This window comes from Aquarana catesbeiana, linkage group LG01, assembly GCF_042186555.1.
Source record: "Aquarana catesbeiana isolate 2022-GZ linkage group LG01, ASM4218655v1, whole genome shotgun sequence".
Lineage (NCBI taxonomy): Eukaryota > Metazoa > Chordata > Amphibia > Anura > Ranidae > Aquarana > Aquarana catesbeiana.
Window position 1 is genome coordinate 606,258,316 of NC_133324.1, and position 18,936 is coordinate 606,277,251.

The window sequence follows — 18,936 nt, forward strand, 5'->3', positions numbered from 1 at the left end:
ACCATAAATATTAGTATCCACTTATATTTTCAGAATTTGATACATTTCCCCCAGGGCAGTACCCGGGCCCTCATACCCTTTTTTGGCCCATAACTTGCATATAAGCCTTCAAAATTGGGACTTTTGATTTTTCATGTTTGTGTCCCATAAACTTTAATAGAGTTTATGGCTTGGGTCTGAACTTTTTCCCTGTTCAGGAGTTCTGGTGCGAACTGAACCAGGGGGTGTTCAGCCCATCACTACTTTCTACTGACACTGGTAAATCCACTGTTGAAGACTGAAGCAACAAGCAAAGCTGAGACTTTGCCTAGAGAAGGTAATCCACCAAAAAATCAAGGAGGGGATTAAAGAGCTAAACAAAAGGCCAATAGTTGAATGGCACCTCATGTTGTAGGGATCCTCTTTACCAGCTTGGACTAAACAACTGGTTTGATTAGAGATGGAACAACATACAGAGCAGTTACCCATACACGATACCCATGTCAATCACAAAAGACCTTAGAATGGGGCAGAAGTTTACCTTCCAGCAGGACAATAACCCTAAACAAACAGTCAAAATTACACTTAAGTGGTTAAAACAAAGAACCCTGATGTAATACAGTTGCCAATCAAAGCCCAGTACTCAATCTAATCTAAGAATCAGTGACAGTGACAGATACTGTTCATCGATTGCCCCCTTCCAACTTGAGAGGGCTGAAGCAATTTTACCAACAAAAATGGGAAAAACTGCAGAAACCAGATGAATTACTCCAATAGACTTGCAGCTGAAATAGCTGTAATTTATATGGTTGTTCTTATATATTCTTATATATTCCTATAGAATCTTTGCAATTTGTATTCAATCAGGTTGGCCCCCTGAGTAGATGGCAGAGAAATCAGGTTTGTGTGAGTTTATACTTAAACTTATTATGAAAGTGCGTTATAATTGTAATGTGTGTGTTTTCTCATTAAAACAATTTATAAAGGTATAAAGAGGTAAATGTGACTATAGCAGAAATTTTAATTTGAAACATTCAATAGCCCAAAAACCTGAGCTTACCTGTTGGCAAAGGTAATGTACCTGAATTTCCAGTAGTTAATAATGTTCTTGGTAATTCTTCTGTTCCCTTTTCAACTGAAGTTGTTGTCCTTGTGCCAAGAGTGGTCATTGATGTGTAAGGAGAATTTTCTAAACCTTGTGTGTATAATGGCATCATTTCAGTTGCATTTATGGAAGTTATTGATTCAGATGGTACAAGTGTAGTTGTAGATGTGAAAGATTTTATTATTGGTGGCAAAGATGTTGTTGCCCTAACAACAGTCTCTTGTGTATTTTGTGGTTCATATGGTGAAAAAGGTGTTGCAAGAGATTTTATATATGTTTTTGCAATAGGATTTGTTGATATTAGTTGAATTGATGAAGGCGTTATTTCTGTTGTGGTCATTGAGGTCTCTGAGGATGTTGTTTGTGGAAGTAACATTGTTTCTGTGGTTGTTGTCCCTGCTGTAGTTGGTGAATTTGTTGATAATAATGTTGTTGTAAAAGATTTTACGCTCATTGGCTCAATAGGATATGTTGGCGTCAGTAGTGTTGATGGTGTATTTGTCTCTCTTTTAATCACTGGTGAGGCTGTGTTTGTTGTAAGAGGGATTCTCTTTGTTGTTGTCTCAGAGGATTTAGTAATTTGTGATAATAATGTTGATGCTTTAATTGTTTGTGCTGCAGTCAGTGTTTTGGTTGATGTTGGTGGCACTTTCACAAGTGTTGTTTCTGTTATAGTTTCCACAACTTTTGATGCTGTGCTTGTCTGTTCTGCAGTTCTTTCTGTTAATGATAAAGGAATGGACTGTGGTGTGGCTGTTGGAAACACGGTGGTTGCTGTACTTGTCCCAGCCATAGACACTTTTTCAGTTGATGTTGGGGCTGTTGCCTCTGTCAGTGTAGTCCCCTGGGATTTGGTTGTTGACAGTAGTAATGTTTTTGGAAATACTGTTGATACTAAAGCTGTTGTCAGAGATCTTGAATTTGTGGTTATAGAATCTAGTATTCTTGTTGTTGGTGGGATTGATTTTGTTATGGCTGTCTCTGCTGTAATTGGTGATTTTGTTACTGTGGATGCTGTTGAGGCAGATGCTATCTCTGTTGTTGCCCCAAATGTTTTTGGCAGACTTTGATTTGTTGGCAGACTTAGTGCTAAAACTGTCATTTTCTGCATAGTAGTCAAAGGTTCAGGTGACACTGAAGCTACAGATGATATCTCTGTTGTTGTTCCAATCAGTTCCTTTGTTGGCATATGCATTGCTGAACCTATTGTTTTCTGCATTGCAGTCAAAGGTTCCGTTGACACTGAAGCTGTTGTTACTAATGGTGTGGTCTTCAAGGATGTTATTTGTGGAAGCAATGTTGTTTCTTTGGTAGGTGCCTCCACAGTTGTTAGCTCTTTTGATGAAAAAGCTGCTGGAAGTATTTTTATATCTATTGATCCAATAGAATGGGTTGATATTTCTTGAGTTGATGAAGTCGTTGGCGTTGTTGTTGCCACTGAAGTCTCTGAGGATGTTGTTTGTGGAAGTAATATTTTTTCTTTTGTTGCTGTCTCTGCTGTAGTTGGTGATTTTGTTGATGATAATGTTGTGATAGATTTTACATTGGTTGGCTTGATAGAATTTGTTGATAGTGTTGATGGCATCATTGTCACTGTATTGCTCACTGGTAATGCTATAGTAGTTGTAAGAGGAATGATCTCTGTTGTTGCATCAAAGGATTTAGTTGTTAGTGATAGTGATGTTGCTGCCATAGTTGTCTGTGCTGTAGTCAGTGTTTCAATTGATGCTAGTGGCACTGTCACAGGTTTTATCTTTGCTGTAGTTTCCATAGGTTTTGATGCTGTGTTTTTCTTTTCTTCTGTGTTCTCTGTTAATGATAACATTGTTGTAAGTGATGTTATTGCTGTTGATGCAATGGACTGTGGTGGTGGTGTTGTTGTTGTTGCTGACTCTGCTATAGTTACTGATTTTGTTGATAATAATGCTGTTGTAAAAGATTTTATATTCATTGGCTCATTTACCGTTGTTGACATCAGTAGTGTCAATGGTCTCAATGTCTCTTTTTTGATTACTGGTGATTCGGTGGTTGTCGGAGGAATAACTTCTGTTGTTGTCTCAAGGGATTTTGTTGTTAGTGTTAATGATGTTGATGCTGGATTTGTTTGTGCTGTAGTCCGTGTTTCAGTTGATGCAAGTGGCACTGTCACAGGTTTTGTCTTTGTTGTAGTGTCCACAGTTTTTGATGCTTTACTTGTCTGTTCTGCAGTTGTTTCTGTTAATGATAAAGGTGTTGTAAGTGATGGTATTGCCTTTGATGCAATGGACCTTGGTGTGGCTGTTGGAACCACTGTGGTTGCTGTACTTGTCTTAACCATGGTCGGTTCTTCAGTTGATATTAAGGTTGTTGTCTCTGTTATTGTGGTCTCCTGGGATTTTCTTGTGGGCCGTGATAATGTTGTAGTTAATACTGTTGATACTGAATTTGTTGTTGTAGACTCTAGCATTCCTTTTGTTGGTGGGATTGATTTTGTTGTGGTTGTCTCTGCTGTAGTTGGCGATTTTGTTATTGTGGTGGCTGTTGGCGATGGTATCTCTGTTATTGCACCAAATGATTCTTTTGTTGGCAAACTTAGTGCTAAAACTGTTATTTTCTGCATAGTAGTCAAAGGTTCAGGTAACGATGAGGCTATTGTCATCATTGTTGTGGTTTTCAAGGATGTTGTTGGTGAAAGCAATGTTATGTCTGAGGTAGTTGCCTCCAGTGTTGTTGGTTTATTTGATGAAAAAGGTGTTAAAAGCAAATTTATATGTGTTGTTCCAATGGAATTAGTTGATATTTGTTGAGTTGATGAGGTCATTGTCTCTGGTGGTTTCACTAAGGTCTCTGAGATTGTTGTTTTTTGTGGAAGTAATGTTGTTTCTGTTGTTGCTGTAGTAGGTGTTTTTGCTGATAATAATGTTGTTGTAGAAGATTTTACACTCATTGGCTCAATTAAATTTGTTGATATCAGTAGTTTTAATGGTGTCATTGTCTCGGGGGATTTAGTTGTTAGTGATAATGAGGTTGATGCTTGAATTGTTTGTGCTGTAGTCAATGTTTCAGTAGATGCTAGTGGCTTTGTTACAGGTTTTATCTCTGTTGTAGTTTCCACAATTTTTAATGCTATGCTTGTCTTTTCTGCAGTTGTTTCTGTTAATGATAAAGGTGTTGTACGTGATGTTATTGCTGTTGATGCCATGAACTGTTGTTTTGTTATTGTTGTTGGAACCACTTGGGTTGCTGTGCCAAACTCATCTGCAGTTAGCTCTTCTGTTGTTGATAACACTGTTGCCCCTGTCAATGTAGTCTCATGAGATTTTGTTGTTGACAGTACTAATGTCGGTAGTAGAGATTTTGAATTTGTTGTTGCAGTCTCTAGTACTGTTGTTGTTGGTGAGATTGATGTTGTAGTCTCTGCTATATTTGGCATTTCCATTGATGTGGATGTTGTTGAGATAGATGATATCTCTATTGTTTTTTCAATTGGTTCTTTTGTTGGCAGAAGTAGCGTTGAAACTGTTGTTTTCTGCATTGTAGTCAAAGATTTATTTGACGCTGAACCCGTTGTCACATTTATTGCAATCTCTGAGAAAATTGTTGATGGTAGTGGTGGTAGTAGTGTTGTTTTATTGGTTGTTGCATCTACTGCTTTTGGGAATTCTGTTGATAATGTTTTTGTAAAAGATTTTATATTCATTGACTCATTTAAATTTGATAGTGTTGATAATGTTGATGGAGTCATTGTCACTATTGACATGACTGGTGAAGCTGCAGCTGTAAGAGAGATTAGCTCTGCTTTTGTCTCAAGAGAATTAGTTGTTGGTGATAATGCTCTAGATGCCATAGTTGTCTGTGCTGTATTCAGTGTTTTGGTTGATGTTAAGTCTATTGCCTCTGTCAGTATAGACTCCAGGGATCTTGTTGGCGGCATTAATGTTGATGGTAATTCTGTTGATACTGAAGGTGTCATGCAAAATTTTGTATTTGTCATTGTAGTCTGTAGTGCGCTTGTTGTTGGTGGGATTGATGTTGATGTGGTTGTCTCAGCTGTAAGTGATGATTCCGTTTGTGGAAGTAATGTTGTTTTTGTGGTAGTTGCCTCCACTATTGTTGGTTCTTTTGATAAAAAAGTTGTTGCAGGAGACGCCATTGTCATTGTCTCTGTTGTGTTCACTAGTTCCCTTGATTCTGTAGTTGAAATGGGGATTATCTCTTTTTTTGTTTCAAGATATTTTGTTGGTGCTAGTGATCTTGATGCCATAGTTTTCTGTACTGTAGTCAGTATTTTGGCTGATACTAGTGGTGTCTTCAGAAGTGTTTTCTCTGTAGTAGTTCCCAAGGTTTCTAAGTTTGGTGATGTTGTTGGTGGTATTAATGTTGTCTCTCCTGTAGTTGGTAATTCATTTGATGTAGAGGCAGCTGTAAAAGATGTTATCTCTATTGGAGTCTCAGTAGATTTTGATGGCAGTAGTAGCAATAATGTTGTAGATTTTGCTACTATATTCATAGTTTCAGTTGACAATGAAGCTGATGTCCGTATTGTTGTAGTCTGTAGGGATGTTGATGATGGTGGCAGAAATTTTGTTTCTATCTCTGGTGAGGTTAGTAGTTCTTCTGATGATAATGCTGTTGTAAAATATCTTATTTTTATTATCTTAATGACAAATTCCCAAACATTGAGCATTTTTTATGCACATGTAAATCCTTTCTGTAAAATTGAAGCAACATGGCCCAATTGCAACTCTGCATAAAGAAGGCAATCTTCCAAAAACGTATGATGGTTTTGGAAGGACATTTGTTGGTGTACCAATATTAGGGCAATGATAACTCAGAAGAAATTCCAAGCAAAGTGTATTTGTTCCAGAACTATGTTTAGTGAATGCCTTCCATTAGCTCAGGCTGGAAAAAGGCCAGGAATGAAGCAAAGATGGATAGACGAAAAAAATAAGGCAATTTTAACTTTAACTGACTTCATTTTGTAGAATAGTTGAGATTGGAATGGAAGTCTATCTTCTAGCATGGTATTAACCCTGAACACAGCGAAAAAGTACACTTAAATGGCTTAAAGCAAAGAGTCCGGGGATAACAAAATGGCCTAATCACAATTTAGATCCTAAACCAATTGCAAAAATATGCTAAAAGTAAAAAGTGCCATTCATCAATGACCCCCATCCAAACTGAATTAGATAAGCAAATTTTCCAAGAATTGATAAAAAAAAACTAAACACAATCGCTGCAATATAGAGGAAAGCAATAGTACAACTAGACTATTAAATTATACATCAAACAATCGTGCAAAAATAATCACCACATTTTTAAAACCTAAACATACAATAGTAAGTGTTAGTACTGCTGCTTACACTTACTGTGTTCCCACAAGTATCAACAAAAATCATATACAGTATATCAAACCAGTTAAATAAATACAGTGAAAAATGAAATTACATTATGTGACAAAAAACAATATTTTATCAATAAAAAAATTTTAATTAAACCAACAGTCCAATGTGTCTATAATTCTTATTGAACTTGATCCTAAAACCTAAATGTTTGCAATAATATTATTTCCAAACATGCCATATATTAAAAAAAAAATCCACCATATAAATAAATCTCTGAGATTTTTTTTACCACTTGTGCATACCCCTTTTACCAACACTCCAATGCTCTCACCTTATATTCTGACCTAACATATATTAGATCTCATGCTATTTCCCCTTTAAGTGGTGTCTCCTATGCCACAAATCTAGTTTCCCTAGTTTCTTTCTTCAATCCACCTCCATCCTTTGCAATCCTTTGGTCAATATTTTTTTGGAACTTAGCTCTAGCACAGTTCCTCCTATCTGCTCACCAGGCTACAGAGATACAGAGATTTATTTATATGTGGACATTTTTAATAATATACGGCATGTTTGGAAATGATATTATTACAAATATTTACATTTTGTGATCATGTTCGGCAAGAATAATGGACACATTGGACAGTTGGTTTAATTCTTAATTTTTATTGATTAAATATTGTTTTTTGTCACATATGTAATTTCATTTTTTACAGTATTTATTTAAAGTATTGCGCAGCATTGGTTTGATATATATAATTTTCCAAGAAGAATAGGCAGAATTATTGAACAGAATGTACAAAGCTGGACAAAATTTTACCTCATACCTTTATTCAAATAAATAAATAAATAAATATGAACAATTAAAATACATATATAGATTCACATGTCTTAATGTAATACCCTGTAAATCTGTAATACAGCTCATATTTTACATTAGAGTTCTCTTTATGATGAATATTTGTATACAACCATTTCATATTATATTGATTTTTTCTTTTTCTATGTCATTTCCAGTTTTATTAATGATGACACACACAGCCTCCTGAAGAAGCTCCACAGAGCGAAACATGTTGAGAAAATAAATGGTATCTGTATCATGAATTGCTACTGTATTTTATATAAAAAATTGGAAATCCATGTATTGTACGTGGCCTGTATTAGGCTTTTTTTTTAAATTGTCATAATAATATTTCTTTTTTAATTCAAATCTCAATCGGGATTAAATTTCCTGAACATTGACACCTTTAAAGTCCCAAGGCTATATGCCTTAAAGTCCTTTTCTTCCTTATCAGTAACTATTTGGGATGTGGTGTCTTAATTGTTGGTTTTTCTTGGTTTCACTCTTTATTACCTAGAATATCTAGGTCAGATTCTCAATCTAGAAGAAATCTTCTTTAAAACCATGAAGATGGCTAAAATACTTGGGTCTGATCATAGATACAGCCAGAAAAGGGTATTCTTGCCCCAGGCAAAGATCAGCACCAAAGGAACTGATTCAGGTGGCCGAAGCAAGATGAATTCTTCTATTCAGCTTTGCATGAGGTTGTTGGGAAAGATGGTGGCTTCATTCGAGGCCGTTCCTTATGCTCAGTTTCATTCGAGATTGCTGGAAAACAGTATCCTATCGGCTTGGAACAAAGGGTTCAAGCTCTAGATCTCAATGTGTCTGACTCGAAAGCCTACGGCCACATCACCCTGAAAGCGCCCAATCTCGTTGGATCTTGGAGGCTAAGCAGGGTCAGGCCTGGTTAGTGCCTGGATGGGAGACCGCCTGGAAATACCAGGTGCTGTAGACTGGGTTTGCCGGAGCCTCAGTTTATGGTTAATATCCAAAAATCTGCAAAGAGGAAAATCCTTCGTTCAGTTACCTGGGAAGTGGTAACATTGGGGTTGGGGAGCAGTCCTAGAAGAGGCAACTGTCCAAGAGAAGTGGCCCAGATCAGAAATGGCCTTGCCCATTAACATTCTAGAAATTCAGGCAGAGCACTTGGTCCTGAGGGCCTGAATGTTCAGTTTACGGAATTGTCCTGCCAGGATTCAATCCAACAATACCACAGCAATGGCCTATATTAATCACCAAGGGGGCACAAGAAGTTGTGCAGCCCAGAGAAAGGTGAATCATATCCTATCTTGGGCAGAAAACAATGCACTTTGCCTATCAGCAGTCTTCATTCTAGGAATAGAAAATTGGCAGGCGGACTACTTGAGTCGCCAGCAGTTGTTCCCGGGAGAATGGTTCCTTCACCCTGAGATCTTCATGTCAATATGTCAAAGATGGGGGATCCCAGACGTAGATCTGTTTGCGTCCAGGTTTAACAAAGAGATTCAACAACTTTGTGTCAAGAACAAAGGATCCGCTAGCATGCGGAACAGATGCCTTGCTATTCCCGTGGAATCGGTTCTCACTGATTTATGCAGTCCCTCCTATTCTGCCTGCATCCACAACTTCTTCGCAGGATCAAGCAGGAAGGGAAGTCGGTGATTCTTGTGGCCCCCAGCGTGGCCCAGGAAATCTTGGTATGCAGAGATCGTAAAGATGGCGGTAGGGGACCCATGGACCCTACCGCCATGGCCAGACCCTCTCTCGCAAGGTCCAGTATTCCATCCTACTTTACAAACGCTAAATTTAACGGTTCGGCTATTGAGACCCACACTCTGGAGAAGCATGGGCTGTCAGGTTCAGTGGAGTCTACTCTGGTTAATGCAAGGAACCGGCCTCCATAGTCATATATTATAGAGTCTGGAAGGCATATGTCTCCTGGTGTGAATCCAGGGGTTGGCACCCCAGGAAATAAATCATAGGTAGAATCCTTGACTTTCTACAGATGGGATTAGAAATAAAGCCGATCTTGAGTACTGTCAAGGACCAGGTTTTGGCCTTATCGGTATTTTTTCAGCGACCACGTGCTTCACACTCTTTGGTTAGTAGCTTTATTCAGGGGGTAACGTGGCTTAAAACCTCCAGTTAAGTCACCCCTGAACACTTGGGACTTGAATTTAGTTCTGTCGGCATTACAGAAACAGCCTTTTGAGCCGATATGACATATTCCCTTGATCCTTTTTGACAAGAAAACTAGTTTTGCTGGTAAAGAAAAGAAAGGGGGGGAAGGACACCTTAAAGTCGTCCAATAGTAGGTTCTAGGGTGACAAACGGGGGGAGGGGAATTCCCTCCCACTGTGGTAATTAATCAGATTAATATGTCTCTCATGTCACCCGTATCATTAATCATATAACTCAGTGGTATGTAGCTGACTAGCTGTCAAACGGTTGTTCAATGGACCATAAAGCATATGTAAGAAAGGGAAGGAAGGGGTCAAGAGGAGATCCCCCCAAAAAAAGATGGTCCGCTCAAGAACAAACAGTTGAACCTACAAAAACTTTATTGTGTCACAATATGTAGAAACATAATCCAACAACCATGTGTATTTAAAAATAGGGCAGATAAAAGTCCTATTGTGTGCTGGTGGCCACCACAGACATTACACATATATCTCATGCATTCATGCACTCACACTCATCAATTAAAGTCACTAGAGACCCGGGTCTATACTATTTCACTGGAATTCCAGAGCTGGATTGGCTACATGAGTGAGTAGACTAGGTCCTTGTAGGTAAAGTGCAAGTGCTAATACACAACAAAAGTCCCCTCGGATGTGAACCAATGGCTGGTTAGACATATGTATGTGTCATTCAACCAGAGCCAAGGAAGAAAACGGTGTCCTAATTGTGTGGTGAACAATTGCAACTCAAGCAACCTCACATAGAGGGCTTTTAAGGATGGACGGAAAATGGCCATAAACAAAATGCCTCATGAATGTGAGGGTACATTTTAGCTCACCGTCTGACGTCTTCAGTGAAGAAGGAGTAGAGCCCAAAGGAGTTGCTGATGGCCGCGTTCGTGTGGGTTTGAAAACACGTTCATGCGGTATTAGCTTGTTGTGGGCATGAGCGGGTTACTTCCGGGTATCCTCCGGCAGAAGGTAAGGTGAGTCACAAGGGTCAAGATTGTTAGTGTCTCATATCCAATGGTATAAACAATCCGGAGAGACGCTCGGCGTCCGTGTCCACCGCAGAGGTTTCACCTGATATCCCAAATCTTGATTGATCCGATCAGGATCGTTAGGGATGTTCACATCCAATTTGGAAGGATATTGTAGTTAGAGTGTGAGAGTCTGTGTGCCACCTGCACATGGGTCAAATGCTGAGCGCTTTCGCTTGTTGCCAAGCTTCTTCAGAGCTAATGTGGTATCAGTAGCTGGATGTATAAATAGCCAGAAGGCTAGTGTTCAATTTCCTGTCTTCATAATTAACACCTGAATACCATAGCTTGACCATAATTGCAATCACCAAAAATGTGCCAATCACACCCATACATACATCTATTTAGACAAAACCATTGAGGGTAGTGGATACATAAAGATTCAATCTGATTGACTTGTGTATGTGGTCAGATTTGAATATTGCATCTCTTACCATCATAAAATAACGGAAAAAGGCTTGTCAAGCAACTGCTATCAATACATAAAAGCCAATTGAGGAATGCTGCATTTCCAAAAACAAACCGTGCATATATAACCATATACTAAATAATAATAATAATAATAAGATAGTCAAAATAGTGATATATGGAAGCAAGAGGGAACAGTCTATTGTTCCGAATTAAATTGCAACACATATCAACATCCTGACAATAAACAGAGATGTCCCAATAGTTGATCAAAAATTGCATGGCATACACACACGGAATGAAAATAATGAGTATGAATATATGCAACCAACCATCGCTTTGGCCAGATTAAATGGCAGCTCACGTCCCATGTATTGTCATCCACACACGGGATAAAAACATTGTTACCAGTGAGATTGCCTGTGAAGTCGCATGAGACAACTTAGTACAAAGTGATTCCGGATAGTCCGGATATGTAGTTACATATAGGCATTACACTGGTATTACCCGCACATGGAACAACAGAATAATCTGTTGTACAGATTATAATTTAAAATATGAAAATTTCATAATCTGGGGGCAGTGCGGCTTCAATTCAATCAGTTGGTTGGTAGCCAAATGATCGAGGCAAGCTGGGATGGAATGAGGTCATGGGCCACTGTCTCGCATAGGTTACGTCTCACATGTCACTCGCTGATATTCGTGTAGAGAGCAGAGACATGGTCGTGAGCAACACTACACACAGTCAATTTTCTTTAAAAGCTGCCCGTTATGGGCAGGAGAAGATGTGGATCCTCGGTTAGAACCAATCAATTTTCGGATGGGAACATTTAGATTGTGAATATTTAAGTCATTGTTCCAAAAATGGAGATAAATTAAATTCATTGTTCAATCCAAAAGGCTGCATGCTGTTTAAATAGAAGATCCACATCTTCTCCTTCTGGCATAAGATCTTATCAAAATCTCCACGTCTATGGGGCAAATTAAGCTTGTATATACCCTTAACCCTAAGGCCATCCGGTTTACCTTCATGTTTATCAAGAAAGTGCAATGATAGTGGCCGGTCATCATCCTTGTTGATAATACTTTGGATGTGTTCGCCAGTTCTGACTTTTAGCTCTCTTTTGGTCTTGCCAACATAAATAAGGCCACACGGGCAGGTCAACATATAGACTACCCGTGTGGTTGTACAGTTGATAAAATTATTGATTCTAAATTGTCTTTTATTGTCAGAACTGGCGAACACATCCGTCCTATCCACGTGCCTACATATATGGCATCTACCGCAACTGTACATACCCCTAAGGGGTGGAAGGTCAGTAAGCCAGCTGCGTTTTTTAGGGCGGGTGTACTCTGAGTGTACCAAGCGATCCCTTAAATTTGTAGCTCTACGGGCAGTGAGCAGAGGTTTTTTGCTGACAAGCTTTCCCAAAATGGGGGCCTCAGATAAAATGTGCCAATGTCGGCCCAAAATTTCTTTGATTTGGTCCCACTGGGTACCAAATTTGGTAATGATTCTAAGGGGAGGGTGGCTTGAGGTTTTTGCTTTTTCTTTAGTAGAGTTCACCAACAAAGACGATCTATTTGTCTGTAGTGCTCTTTTTCTAGCACGTCTGATGTCCGTATGCGAGTAACCCCTATCACGAAACCTCCCATGTAGGTCATACATTTCCCTGTGGAAATCCCCCTCCTCTGAACAGTTCCTTCTTGCGCGGAGGAACTGTCCCACGGGGATACCCGTTTCAGAGATGTGGGATGGTGGCTGGACGCTAGCAGTAAAGTGTTTGCCGCTGTGTCTTTTCGAAAGGTTTTTGTATGTAACTTATCATCCCTGACAAACACCGTAAGGTCCAGAAATGACAATTCATTGGTGTCATACGTATATGTTAACCTAATATTACGGTCGTTGTCATTAAGTTCATTAATGAATTGTGTCAATTCAGATGGCAGGCCGTCCCAAATCATGATCACGTCATCGATGTACCTCAGCCACAAACGACAGTGGCTGAGGTACATCGACGAGGGGTACACACACTCAGACTCCCAAAAGCCAAGGTGCAGGCATGCATATGATGGGGCCCATGGGGCACCCATCGATGTGCCCCTAATTTGTTTGTAGTATATCCCAAGAAATTGGAAATAGTTGTTTTCTAACATAAATTGCAATAGTTCAATGATAAATTCATTTTGGCCTGCTAATGACGGAAATTTATTTTCCAAAAAGAATTGTGTCGCTGCTAGTCCCCATCTGTGCGGAATTGACGTGTATAACGACTCCACGTCAATTCCGACCAGTAACATACCTTTGGGTATCGATATGTCTTCCAGGTGCCCCAAAACATCCCGTGTGTCCTGAACATATGATGGTAGTTCATGTACAAGTTCTTTAATCAGTGCGTCCACGTACTTACCGACCCTCTCGAGGGGACCCTTTACAGCTGATACAATTGGTCTCCCCGGGGGGTCGGTAATGGACTTATGTAGTTTAGGAATTGTGTATAGGGTAGGGATGTTGAATTCACTGACTCTGAGGTATTCGAGTTCCCTTTTGGTAATTAGACCTGCTTCAAGGGCTAGTTCAAGTTTAAAGTTTAAGTCTGATATCATTTGGGGAAAAGGGTTCTGGTGTAGACGTAGATATGTAGATCCATCACGGAGAAGGCGCATGGTTTGCTCCTCATATAGAGTATGTGACATAAGGACCGTGTTGCCTCCCTTATCGCTTGCTTTAATAACAATATCCTTTGCATTTTCTAATTCCCGTAGGGCCCTTCTCTCTTCCCGGCTAAGATTGTCATATCCTTTATATTCCCAATTGACCCCCATAAGGTCCCTTTTTACTTGTTCCAAAAAGAGCTGGATATGTCTATGTTTGGACAGGGGGGGCATTTTTTGGGATTTAATCGTCAGTTGGGATGGGCGGGGGCAGCTAGGCGACACTTGGGTGGCTTCCCCTTCTGAGTTCCACTGTTGATTTTCATCAAGGAGGGCTATTAAGGCTTCGAGAGAGTCGCGTTCTTGTTTGTCTAGTTGGTCCGTGTCTATATCTTGGGTGTCCCTCTTTGCATGCCAGTACCTAAAAATTAATTTCCTCAAGAACAAATTGATATCTTTGAAGACCTCAAATTCGCTCATCGTTGTAGTGGGGGAGAATGTTAGGCCTTTTTGCAGCAGTGAAATGTGGTGGTGATTTAGGGGGAAATCTGATAGGTTAACAACCTTCAGATCAGATTGTATTTGTTCTGAGTGGTCACTAGATTGATTTACTTCGCTATTTAAAGCTTGCGTGGCCCTGACCTGAGTTCCCTTTGATTTTCCCTTCCTTCCTTTCCCTTTCCCCGGTTTCCTCTGTTGGTTTGAGCCTGGGTCTTGGTCATGGATGTGGTTGGTTGGGTGCCTGTCCTGGGGATGGTGTCCCCTTCCTGATCTAAAAAAGCCACGGTTTTCTCTGGTTGTTCAGGGTCACTGTCAGTAGATGTATATCTAGGTCTAGATGTACCTGATCGATTTCTCCTGCCCTTGCGTGATCTACTCCTCCCTCGAGGTACTGTGGGGTCAAAGATATCTCCTTTCTCCCAATCTAAAAGGTTTTGCTTAAATTTCTCTTGTTTAGTGATTTTAAGGGTTTTTTGTGTCTTTTCAACCTCCTTCTTGAGCGAGTCATTGTATTTGTTGAAATCCTGATCATTTTTATATGGCTCTAGCAGCTGTGCACTGATATCGATCTCTTTTTTGAGGTCATCCAATTGTATTTGTTCTTCATTGATAATCATGTGCAGAACTGCTAGTCCACGATCGAGACAACTTTGTTTCCATATTTCCAGGAACCTCGGTGTATGTAGATGAGCAGCAGGTACTACTCTTTCCCTCAGCCCTCTAGGAATAACTTTATGTTCAATGTGGGACTTCAATGAGGAAATGTCCCATTTCCTATTAAGGAATTTTATAGTTAATTTTTTATGATTCTTAAACAGTTTTTTAAGAGTCTCATCATGGTTGGATGCAGCTGGAGTTTCACTAGAAAACGCAGACTGTATCTCTAAGTCAATCTCATCCGCCAGTACATACGCCATTGTTCCCGGGAAGGGGAGGAGGAGGGAAACCAGGAAAGGAAAGAGGGTCAGGAAGGGCGGAGGGAAAAGGGGGGGGGGGGGAGGGGGGGAAAGGGGGGGGGAAAGGGGAAGGAGGAAAAGGGGGGGGAAACAGGGAGGGGGGCCGGGGGGGGGGGGGAAAGGAAAGGAGGGAACAAGGATTCAATCACAGGATTTAAAGCAGTTGCTCAACAAGCCAATATAGATATGTTAAAAACATGGTTATAGAGTCTAATCTTAAACATATGCACTTGGGTGTGCTATTAAAAACCATGGGGTGGATGCCGTTACTGCCTGACACGGAGACTAAGGGTCCAGAAAGGAAGTCAAATCCTACAATGATGCATATGAAAAGAAAGGGGGGGAAGGACACCTTAAAGTCGTCCAATAGTAGGTTCTAGGGTGACAAACGGGGGGAGGGGAATTCCCTCCCACTGTGGTAATTAATCAGATTAATATGTCTCTCATGTCACCCGTATCATTAATCATATAACTCAGTGGTATGTAGCTGACTAGCTGTCAAACGGTTGTTCAATGGACCATAAAGCATATGTAAGAAAGGGAAGGAAGGGGTCAAGAGGAGATCCCCCCAAAAAAAGATGGTCCGCTCAAGAACAAACAGTTGAACCTACAAAAACTTTATTGTGTCACAATATGTAGAAACATAATCCAACAACCATGTGTATTTAAAAATAGGGCAGATAAAAGTCCTATTGTGTGCTGGTGGCCACCACAGACATTACACATATATCTCATGCATTCATGCACTCACACTCATCAATTAAAGTCACTAGAGACCCGGGTCTATACTATTTCACTGGAATTCCAGAGCTGGATTGGCTACATGAGTGAGTAGACTAGGTCCTTGTAGGTAAAGTGCAAGTGCTAATACACAACAAAAGTCCCCTCGGATGTGAACCAATGGCTGGTTAGACATATGTATGTGTCATTCAACCAGAGCCAAGGAAGGAAACGGTGTCCTAATTGTGTGGTGAACAATTGCAACTCAAGCAACCTCACATAGAGGGCTTTTAAGGATGGACGGAAAATGGCCATAAACAAAATGCCTCATGAATGTGAGGGTACATTTTAGCTCACCGTCTGACGTCTTCAGTGAAGAAGGAGTAGAGCCCAAAGGAGTTGCTGATGGCCGCGTTCGTGTGGGTTTGAAAACACGTTCATGCGGTATTAGCTTGTTGTGGGCATGAGCGGGTTACTTCCGGGTATCCTCCGGCAGAAGGTAAGGTGAGTCACAAGGGTCAAGATTGTTAGTGTCTCATATCCAATGGTATAAACAATCCGGAGAGACGCTCGGCGTCCGTGTCCACCGCAGAGGTTTCACCTGATATCCCAAATCTTGATTGATCCGATCAGGATCGTTAGGGATGTTCACATCCAATTTGGAAGGATATTGTAGTTAGAGTGTGAGAGTCTGTGTGCCACCTGCACATGGGTCAAATGCTGAGCGCTTTCGCTTGTTGCCAAGCTTCTTCAGAGCTAATGTGGTATCAGTAGCTGGATGTTTAAATAGCCAGAAGGCTAGTGTTCAATTTCCTGTCTTCATAATTAACACCTGAATACCATAGCTTGACCATAATTGCAATCACCAAAAATGTGCCAATCACACCCATACATACATCTATTTAGACAAAACCATTGAGGGTAGTGGATACATAAAGATTCAATCTGATTGACTTGTGTATGTGGTCAGATTTGAATATTGCATCTCTTACCATCATAAAATAACGGAAAAAGGCTTGTCAAGCAACTGCTATCAATACATAAAAGCCAATTGAGGAATGCTGCATTTCCAAAAACAAACCGTGCATATATAACCATATACTAAATAATAATAATAATAATAAGATAGTCAAAATAGTGATATATGGAAGCAAGAGGGAACAGTCTATTGTTCCGAATTAAATTGCAACACATATCAACATCCTGACAATAAACAGAGATGTCCCAATAGTTGATCAAAAATTGCATGGCATACACACACGGAATGAAAATAATGAGTATGAATATATGCAACCAACCATCGCTTTGGCCAGATTAAATGGCAGCTCACGTCCCATGTATTGTCATCCACACACGGGATAAAAACATTGTTACCAGTGAGATTGCCTGTGAAGTCGCATGAGACAACTTAGTACAAAGTGATTCCGGATAGTCCGGATATGTAGTTACATATAGGCATTACACTGGTATTACCCGCACATGGAACAACAGAATAATCTGTTGTACAGATTATAATTTAAAATATGAAAATTTCATAATCTGGGGGCAGTGCGGCTTCAATTCAATCAGTTGGTTGGTAGCCAAATGATCGAGGCAAGCTGGGATGGAATGAGGTCATGGGCCACTGTCTCGCATAGGTTACGTCTCACATGTCACTCGCTGATATTCGTGTAGAGAGCAGAGACATGGTCGTGAGCAACACTACACACAGTCAATTTTCTTTAAAAGCTGCCCGTTATGGGCAGGAGAAGATGTGGATCCTCGGTTAGAACCAATCAATTTTCGGATGGGAACATTTAGATTGTGAATATTTAAGTCATTGTTCCAAAAATGGAGATAAATTAAATTCATTGTTCAATCCAAAAGGCTGCATGCTGTTTAAATAGAAGATCCACATCTTCTCCTTCTGGCATAAGATCTTATCAAAATCTCCACGTCTATGGGGCAAATTAAGCTTGTATATACCCTTAACCCTAAGGCCATCCGGTTTACCTTCATGTTTATCAAGAAAGTGCAATGATAGTGGCCGGTCATCATCCTTGTTGATAATACTTTGGATGTGTTCGCCAGTTCTGACTTTTAGCTCTCTTTTGGTCTTGCCAACATAAATAAGGCCACACGGGCAGGTCAACATATAGACTACCCGTGTGGTTGTACAGTTGATAAAATTATTGATTCTAAATTGTCTTTTATTGTCAGAACTGGCGAACACATCCGTCCTATCCACGTGCCTACATATATGGCATCTACCGCAACTGTACATACCCCTAAGGGGTGGAAGGTCAGTAAGCCAGCTGCGTTTTTTAGGGCGGGTGTACTCTGAGTGTACCAAGCGATCCCTTAAATTTGTAGCTCTACGGGCAGTGAGCAGAGGTTTTTTGCTGACAAGCTTTCCCAAAATGGGGGCCTCAGATAAAATGTGCCAATGTCGGCCCAAGCTCTGGAATTCCAGTGAAATAGTATAGACCCGGGTCTCTAGTGACTTTAATTGATGAGTGTGAGTGCATGAATGCATGAGATATATGTGTAATGTCTGTGGTGGCCACCAGCACACAATAGGACTTTTATCTGCCCTATTTTTAAATACACATGGTTGTTGGATTATGTTTCTACATATTGTGACACAATAAAGTTTTTGTAGTTTTGCTGGTAGCCATATCCTCTGCAAGAACGGTATCAGAGTTGGCTGCTCTTTCTTGTAAAGAGCCATATTTAATTATTCACAAGGATAAGGTTGTATTGTGTCCTCATCCTAATTTTCTACCTAGGGTAGTCTCAGGTTTTCATTTAAACCAGGATATTGTTCTACCATCATTTTTTCCCGGAACCCCGTTCTGCGGAAGAAAAGTCACTACATTCTCTTGATGTGGTGAGAGCAGTCAAAATCTATTTAAGAACGACTGTTCAGATTCGAAAAATGGATGTTTTGTTTGTGTTGCCTTAAGGTCCCAAGAGAGGACAGGCAGCACCGAAATCAATTATTTTTAAATGGATTCAACAAGTGATTGTTCAAGCTTATGGTTTAAGGAGGAAAGTTCCACCTTTTCATATTAAAGCACACCCCACTAGGGCTGTTAGTGCTTCGTGGGGTTGCATCACCAAGCTTCCATGGTTCAAATCTGCAAGGCCTCAACTTGGTCTTCAGTCCATACATTTACCAGACTTTATCAGGTGAATGTAAAAAGGCATGAGGATATCGCCTTTGGGCATAGTGTGCTGCAGGCAGCAGTATAACTCCTCTAGTCTCA

At 40.2% G+C, this 18,936-nt stretch overlaps 1 protein-coding gene and 1 pseudogene across 1 annotated transcript in view; one reads left to right on the plus strand and one right to left on the minus strand.

Annotated features, from left to right (window-relative positions):
• The window catches only part of LOC141127346 (uncharacterized), a 182,528-nt gene that overhangs the window by 102,134 nt on the left and 61,458 nt on the right, over positions 1-18,936 (minus strand). Inside the window, exon 3 of the mRNA XM_073613687.1 lies at positions 1,061-5,692. Within this exon, the coding sequence (XP_073469788.1) occupies positions 1,061-5,692 (4,632 nt within the window). The remainder of the gene's footprint in view (positions 1-1,060; positions 5,693-18,936) is intronic.
• On the plus strand, positions 8,086-8,204 carry LOC141125149 (5S ribosomal RNA; annotated as a pseudogene).